Genomic DNA, 8,721 nt, shown 5'->3' on the forward strand with positions numbered 1-8,721 from the left:
TGCAATTTTGGGTCCAGACTAGAACTATGATTAGTGGGTTTTTATGTAGGGGCAAATACTTTTTCAAGTTTCAGACCACTTTATGCCCCCTTTTTTTGCTGAGCATTTTATTTCCTTTCCTGAAACCAAAAGGACAACAGTATTGAGCTAGTGAAGATTTGGAAACCTAATACTTTGGTAATACTAAAAGGTTGATGTTCAAAATATCCAAATGTGAAACACATGACTAAAAAAATACTTTGTATTGTTCTACCTAGTCATGATCAATGTAAACATCTGGGTATCAGTCATAACCAAAAAGATATACTTGCAATGAGTGAGAAATACTTCATTTATTTAGACTTATGATCATTACATTTTTGTTTTACATTTTAAGGTAGAAGAGAGGTTTAAAAGTGCAATTTTATTCTTTTATAAATTATGCAATAACATACTTTAAAAAGAATAAACAATAGAAAAGATAATTAAAATAACTCAAATGAATAAAAGTGGAATCAAAATAATCAATTAAAATTGCAGTTATCATGGCTAGTGATGGATTACATGTAGTTTGTTATATCAGAAATATTGGCACTTGGAAATCTTAATAGAGCTTTGAAAAATTAGCAGCATGTATTGTTGCCCTACACTGTCTAGAGCAGAACTCTGACCATATCTGTTTTCATTTTCACTGGGATTTAGCTTTAGTTAATACATTCACATCAGCTTTGTCTGCCTCTCCAAGACTTTTTTCATGGCTCTCAACCAAGACATTGTCTTCCTTTTTTCGGGGCCTCTGGGAACCACCATCTCTGGGAGCTAGAGGAGCTCCAAGGGCAACAAAATTGTGCACATCCTGCAGCTTCTTACGCAGCCATTCTACTCTCTCCATCGAGTTCAGATGTTTTCCCAGGTTATGCATAAGCTGTATTTCACTCACAGATCTCTTCCTGGGAAGAAGAGAAACAGAGAGGGCCACTTCCCATTAGCTCCCCACTTTGAAATGATAAAGTCAACATTAAAAATCCAATTCCAAGGCAAAACAGTACTTACTTAACAGATTTCCCATCCGATTTTGTAACAAAACAAATTGCCAACATGACAATCATAACTTTAGCCATGTCTTTTGCAGGTATCATCTTCACTAAAAGGACAAGCAAAATGGAGGTATTTTAAAATATTTTTAATATTCCAAACTATAGTACACAGAATGCAATACTAACTAATTGGGTTGGTTTTCATGAGAAGCTTTTGGAATCAACCTCTTTATTTTATGGATACATTAGTATACATTATATATACACATAATTTAACTTAGAAATTAGTTTTATGCTCCTAACTATCTTTTGGAGATTTCTTGTGCAAGTTTTATTTATTTATTTATTTTATTTTTTTTTTTTAGCATGCAATTTTTTATTGTTTTCTAAATCTATTTGTACACTTAATATGCTAGTATTAATTTCACAAACAGTATAAAGAATGTACTCCAATGATATTAAGCGGCAACTACTCACCTGAAAAAGAAAACATTGTCTCTGAAATAATTCCTAATTATACAATTTTGCAAACTAATAAGCACTATAAATATTAAAATGTTAAGACTTCAGCGTATAATGTCAATAACATCCTGCCTTTTTAAAATTGCTTAAAACATTTGTTAAAGATCATGCAAAATAAACACTGTATTAAAATGCTAGATTACACTCAAACATCAAGGCAATGAAACACAAAAGAGCAACTATTTAGCACAATGACTGGCCAAGTAAATAACTTAATCAGCATATTAATAAAAATCCACTGAGTGATAAACATCAAAAATGTAACACTGAATCTAGATAATCACGCATCTGAGATCTCACCATCTACTGTCCTAACTGTGACTTGGGGTAAACTGCCAGAATTCATTCTACATAAATGAGCTATGTTAAAATGTTAGCAACATTTCATTGCATGATGACAGAGTACATTTCTAGTCCACACAGTACTTCAATGTGATCATTCTCTTAACTCAGCTAATAACTAAATGGAAAGTACAGTTTTACAGTCACACCACTTATGTATATACATATATTTTACCCTTGCTTTGTTACATGTTTTTAAATTTTTTTTAAAAAAGTATTTCCTTTCTTATGATCCTCCCCCAGAATTAACATGCTGACTTAGGAACAGGCGAAGTAGATAAAGTCTATCCTAGTATAGAGAGCAATGGTTTACTTTTACCTAATTAAATATTTCCTTGTCATTTATCAATTGTCACTGACCTTTTTTATGTAATTATTTCCTCATTCACTCATCTATAAATATTTATTAGTGCCTGTTGTTATCCATGTCTCCTTGATTTTCCAGAAAAATAATTCATGTTTTTTTTTTTCTTCTCATTGCTAAGCTCACTTAGAAAAATTGGGCACCATTTAAAAGTGTTGGAGAACAGACCAGGGTGGCTTCTTGGGCACAGCTGGATGGTGCTGGAAGCCAGGCCTGGGATTTGGAGAGAAGAGTCTCCAACAGATAAACCCACGGAGGTCACCAGCCCTCCCTGCATGTACTCTCCTAACAGCTCAGGATGGCCCTGTGACACTACTGCCAGCCTTGGTGACTCGCTTTCTTAGCAATTTTTAAAGCCCTCTTCATTATGTACTTCCTACTTAAAATTCAGAACCTCTGTGATAAGCAATGCCTCTGTCATACAGAATGCTGGATCTCAGTTTACTGAGCCTCTCCCTGTAGTGTCACAGGCTGTGCACTCACCTAGATGAGCCCCTAAGAGCAGGGTTTGCTTCTGCTTCATCTAATGCCACATCTTCCCTCAAATGTGTGGTCACCAAATGTTCTGCAAAAAGGGTCTCTAGCTTTTTACTTTTCTTTTTGGCAAATTAAGCCCTTTAAAATACTTCTGACCTATCTTTATACTCAGATCTCACCTCGTCTCAACAAGTGTTATGGGGTAATGCGCCAATGAAAGGTACAGTGGTATTAGTGAGTTCTGAAGCTTCTAATTACATAGACAATAGAGGCTGGCTGGTGAGCCATGCTTCTCATGCTCCCTTCTGTCACACTGCGGAAATCTTAAGCCACAAGAGGAATGAAAGAGCCTATTTTTGAGAAATCCCCTCCGCACTGCATTTTATGTTGATTACACCTACATGTTTATAACTTGCTTGAAAATGCCTAATTTTCTTCATAGTGTAAATTGTTAACACTATTTACGTAGCAAATCCTTTTCTTAAGTAACCTTCATTTCAGGCATTGTAATAACCATAAATACCAAACTAATAGGTGCTAATTTAGAGATTTTCACTAAATTAATTCACATTTCTCCTAGCATTAAAAATAATGTGTCAAAGCATTTAAAAATCATCTGATTAATTACTTGTGATATGGATTTCGAGCTTTATCTCTGAATGGAATGCTTGTTTGTAGCTTATTTCTTCAACTTATTTTATTAACAATTATCTTTTAATATAACTTTTGTCTCTTTCCTCGTTTCACATCAGTATAGGATATTCTTGCCTTAATCTGCATTTCAGTACTTGCAAAGGCTGTTATTATAGAAGTGCTTTTCCTTAATGCTCAGTGTACCACCTTTTAACATACACATAGAGTAGTTATGTACTCCTATTTTACAGGGAAACTGCATCATTTAGAAATAGCATAGGAAATACAGTTTTCAGAATACAGCTGTCATTTATGTAAAGGAAATAAATATTTACTAGTCAAACTGGGCTTATCCAACTTTAGTATACAGATTGGGCTCTTTATGAGTCATAAAATAAATAATCTAAATAAGAATACTCTGCAGGAAAAACAGAATATTAACTCCACTTAATAAATTTATAAAGATTATTTAAATCAGAACTATTCATTCACCATCAACCTGTTTTATTTCAAAATTTTGATACCGATACTATTATATTAAAGCATAGCATGCCAAATTTTAATGACTTTTTGTTGTAATTTCAGATGAGGTTTTAAAAGGCAAGGTATCTCAGAAGACTTTAATCAAAAAGTATTTTGTGATTTGAGAGTATTTTAGTAGCATTAATTTATTTTGTATGTGGCATTTTATATTAAACATAACTCAAACTTCTTAGCATTTTACCTTGAAGAAACAACATGGTATTTGTAGAAATGGTACACATTAAATAATAACTTGATTATCAAAATCTCATGAGATTCAGAAGTGAATTTTTAAGTTTACTTACCATACAATGTCTTAGAACAAGATCTTCGTTCAGGTATGTTAGTAGCTGATGCTGAGTAAACTAAAGACAGCTGATGAATTGGACTGCAGACCCTTAAATGTGACTTTTATATATAGGTCTTCTGCTTACCAAGAGATGCTCTTTTATTGTTACAGATGATGTCACTCCCAATTCTCTGGATCTCAACTATAGGTTCAAAGCAGCACATACACACACCCATTGGGCGGTGCACACTCTTCTTAAGTTTCAGATAATTGGATACTAAAAGGAAAACAGCATTTGGCTTGAAAAGGGGCTTATGCAAAGACTTTTAACAAATACAGAATTATGCCATCGAGAAAAATTCTATGTGGATTAATGAATCTGAATTTATACTGTAAAAAGACTGATTTCAAAGGTTTATGATAAAGTCATTATCTTACTTGAAAATAAAATCCAAAAATAAGTGTATTTGTTATAACCGTACTGTTGGTACAGTTTTTATGGTAATAAATCATAAATGTTAGGCTTACTTTACAAGCCATTTTCAACCAATCCATGTCACTTCTGGTCATCTTTCAAAAAAACAGATATAGCCCTTTTCTTAAAGGAAGTGTTAAGAATAATTTGAGAAAATGCTCTTAGTACATAATTACTTTAAAAGCTTCAAAAGTGAAATTATTTTAAAATTTATTTAACTTATATTTTATTTGTGCATCTTAATCTGTAATAATAACATTTGATAAGCACTAACTGCATGCCTAACTACATATATTATCCCACTAGATCTTCACAGCCGTCCTTTAAAGTTAGTACTTAAAGTACTAAAGTAGGTGCTTATCCCCCATTTTTACATGAGGAAACTTAGGCTTGGAAAGCAGAAAAGATGGAATTCAACAAAGGTCTTTATGACACCAGATTCTTACTACCTCAGTTTCTGCCTAGAAATATAGCCCTTCTTTGAACTCCAGTCTTCTTGACTTTAATTTGCAAAGTCATCTGAAAACACAGCAAAAGCTCTTTGCACCATTTTCCCCTAGGGGTTAGGTCTTTATTCTCATGTTCCCTAAGGGATGATGAGAGCCTGCTCCAAAACCTATTGGAGGTGTGATGCTGCCACATGTCTGACTTCAAATATTCCTCCAGCAATATTTGCCTGGTCCACCTGTCAAAACGCCCTGAATGTCTTTGATATATCTAGGACTCCTTTAGACAGCTTTGCCTTCCCACCAAAGATCCGGTGCCAGAGTGGGATCAGTTCTCTCAGCTCTGGTCCCATCTGGCTTCATGTCATCCTTTTTCCTACTAGCCATTGTCAAGGTTTGACTCTACCTCAGGTAAGAGCCAGTACAAATTTGAATAGTAACTGTATGGAGTTTATAATGAGAGATATATACTAGTCCTGTCCTAGGAAATTCTCCACTCTGGGTTAACCTCACTTAGAGTGTTGCTCCAGGCTCCATTTTAGAAGTAGTAGAAACAAATGGGAACATACACTGAGGATATCAATCAGTTTGGTGAAAATGTTGAAAACTATAACATGAGAAGTAGTTGAATGAAACTAGAAAAGTCTGAGGAAAAAAAGACGGGATGACTTTATAGCTGTGTTTAATTATTTATAGGGTTACCATAAGGAAGAAGTATTCTCTGTGGTTTAAGAAGGAAGGGCTGGGTTCATTGGGCTTAACTTGGACATTATAATTGTCAAAATAAGGAATCAAGTACCTTCTCAAATAATGATTTCTCCATCACTGAGAATATTCAAGTAGAAGGTAGATGAGCATTTATCAGGCATACTATAGAGATTCATACATAGAAGAAAGTTGAACTAGATAACCAAGAGGTCTCTTTTAACTGTAAAAATCTGTTGTCTTGATCTTTTTAAAGACCTCTTCTGATGCAAACTCTACATGTGATGTTTGTGTGTCATTTTTCTGCTATACTCTGTTGAGAAGAAGAATTGGAAATACAGATGGTTTTTCTTTTTTCTTTGAGATAGGATCTCACTCTGTCACTCAGACTGGAGTGGTGCAGTGGTATGGACATGGCAGCCTCAACTTTTGGGCCTCAAGCAGTCCTTCCACCTCAGCCTTCTGAGTAGTGGGGGCTATAGGCACACAGCACCACAACCAGCTAATTTTTAAATTTTCTGTGGAGGCAGAGTCTAGCTAAATTGCCCAGGCTGTCCTTGGCTCAAGCAGTCCTCCCACCTCTCGCTCCCAAAGTGCTGGGATTACAGGCCTGAGCCACCACACCCAGCCACAAATGGATTTTTATTTTTTAACTTTTAAGTTCAGGGGTACATGTACAGGCCTGTTATATAGGTAAACTCATGTTGTGGATGTTTATTGTACTAATTATATCATGACCCAGGTATTAAGCCTAGTGCCCATTAGTTATTTTTCCTGATCCTCCGCCTCCTTCCACTCTCCATCCTTCAGTAAGCCCCAGTGTGTGTGGTTCCCTTCTTTGTGTCCATGTGTTCTCATCTTTTAGCTCCCAATTATAAGTGAGACCATGAGATATTTGGTTTTCTGTTCCTATGTTAGTTTGCTAAGGATAGTGGCCTCTAGCTCCATCTTGTTCTTTTTTATGGCTGCCTAGTATTCCATGGTATATAGGCACCACGTATTCTTTATCCAGTCTACCACGGTTGGGCATTTAGGTTGATTGCATGTCTTTGCTATTGTGAATAGTGCTATAATGAACATACGCATGCATATGTCTTTATTATAGAATGATTTATATTCCTTTGAGTATATACCCAGTAATGGGATTGCTGGATCAAATTGTAGTTTTGTTTTTGGTCTTTGAGTGATTGCCACACTGTTTTCCACAATTGTTGAACTAATTTACACTCCCACTAACAGTGTATAAATGTTCCTTTTTCTCCACAACCTCACCCATACCTGTTATTTTTTGGCTTTTTGATAACAGCCATTCTGACTGGTGTGAGATGGTGTCTCATTATGGTTTTGATTTGCATTTCTCTGATGATCAGTGATGTTGAGCTTTTTTCCATACGCTTGTTGGCCACATGTATGTCTTATTTTGAAAAATGTCTGTTCATGTCCTTTACCCACTTTTTAATGGGGTTTTTTGTTTCTTGTAAATTTGTTTAATTTATAGATGTTGGATATTAGGGCTTTGTCAGATGCATAGTTTGCAAAAATTTTCTCCCATTCTGTAGGTTAGGTTGTCTCTTTACTCTGTTGATAGTTTCTTTTGCTGTGCAGAAGCTCTTTAGTTTAATTATATCTCATTTGTTAATTTTTGCTTTTGTTGCCATTGCTTTTGGCATCTTCTTCATGAAATCTTTGCCCATTCCTATGTCTATAATGGTATTGCCAATGTTGTCTTCCAGGGTTTTTATAGTTTCGGATCTTTAATCCATCTTGAATTAATTTTTGTATATAGTGTAAGGAACAGGTCCAGTTTCAATCTTCTGCATACGTAAATGGTTTTATAAACACATTTTTGCATTGTTATTATAAAGCCATGCTTAATATTCTGATTTGGAGATTTTTTCCCACTTTGGGTAAGTTTAATGTAATTGACAGCCTTCTAGGAGTGATGCAATTATCACTTTCTTGTTCTTCTTCCTCTTACACTTATTTATAGAATAAATTGTCATACCAAGGCAACCACATTATTAAACTAGTTTTACAGAAAAATAAAGCAAATAGTTCAGACAGTGGTCACTCATTTGTTCACTCAAAAAATGCGTTGAATACTGTCTGCCAGGGGCTGTATTAATCACTGGATAATTGAGACATAATCAATGCCTTGAAATTTAACACATAATTATAATGTGATAGGTATTATAATAGGGGTATGAACAAAGACTTATAAAAGCACAGAAGAGGAAGTGACAATTTCCCTAAAGTTGTTGGAAGCTGTTTTACTGAAAAGCTGAACTGTCCTGACAGGTGATTGTGTTTTCCATCAGAGAAGGTAAGAAAGGACAGAGGGAACTGCATGCGCACAGGCATGCAGGCAATGAAGACTGAATAGGCGCAGTGGCTCACACTTGTAATCTCAGCACTTTGGGAGGCCAAGGCAAGGGGATTGCTTGAGTTCAGGAGTTTGAGACCAGCCTGGGCAACATAGCAAGACCTCATCTCTCCTAAAAGTTAAAAAAAAATCAGCAGGATGTGGTGGTGCACACCTGTAGTTTCAGATACTCAGGAGGCTGAGATGGGAGGATCACTTGAACCTGGAAGATGGAGGCTGCAGTGAACTCTGATCATGCCACTGTACTCCAGCCTGGGAGACAGAGTGAGACCCTGTCTCAAAAAAAAAAAAAAGACTGAATATTGAATATATGCTTGTGGATGGAGAGGGAAAATGGGGAAATGGATGATGACTCCAAAGAAGTAAGATTTGGGTACAATTTTGGAAGGTTATTGTGTGAATGCCAAGGAGTTTTGTCTTGCAGTCCTCTCTAAACTCTAAATGTGTGCATGAGTAATATTGTTGTGTCCTTCAAATTTTTCAAAGGACTACTTGACCTTCCCACAAAGCAGTAGTATAGCTGCCAAGACTTGATATATAGTTTATC

The 8,721-nt window shown here is 35.5% G+C and overlaps 1 protein-coding gene across 2 annotated transcripts; it reads right to left on the reverse strand.

The window, feature by feature from the left end:
- Positions 1–313: 313 nt before the first annotated feature.
- Positions 314–4,450, reverse strand: PTH (parathyroid hormone). 2 transcript variants are annotated; one of them, XM_004050731.3, is made up of 3 exons: positions 4,311–4,450; positions 1,033–1,123; positions 314–929 (listed from the first exon to the last, which is right to left on the reverse strand). In XM_004050731.3, exons 1-3 carry the CDS (start codon positions 4,399–4,401, stop codon positions 668–670), a joined length of 444 nt encoding a protein of 147 aa, XP_004050779.1. In that variant the 5' UTR covers positions 4,402–4,450; the 3' UTR covers positions 314–667. The 2 variants fall into 2 exon arrangements, with proteins under 2 accessions (XP_004050779.1, XP_063567058.1); XM_063710988.1 differs by lacking the exon at positions 4,311–4,450 and adding an exon at positions 4,182–4,268.
- Positions 4,451–8,721: the final 4,271 nt, after the last annotated feature.

Source organism: Gorilla gorilla, chromosome 9, assembly GCF_029281585.2.
Source record: "Gorilla gorilla gorilla isolate KB3781 chromosome 9, NHGRI_mGorGor1-v2.1_pri, whole genome shotgun sequence".
NCBI lineage: Eukaryota > Metazoa > Chordata > Mammalia > Primates > Hominidae > Gorilla > Gorilla gorilla.

What these genes read in the sequence shown, in the direction of transcription:
- PTH (XM_004050731.3), bottom strand. Translation starts at nt 4,401, where the DNA reads ATGGGTGTGTGTATGTGCTGCTTTGAACCTATAGTTGAGATCCAGAGA. An exon ending in CAATAAAAGAGCATCTCTTG is followed by an intron (nt 1,124 to 4,310) that starts GTAAGCAGAAGA and finishes TTGTCCTTTTAG; the next exon opens with TGAAGATGATACCTGCAAAA. An exon ending in TCGGATGGGAAATCTGTTAA is followed by an intron (nt 930 to 1,032) that starts GTAAGTACTGTT and finishes TCTTCTTCCCAG; the next exon opens with GAAGAGATCTGTGAGTGAAA.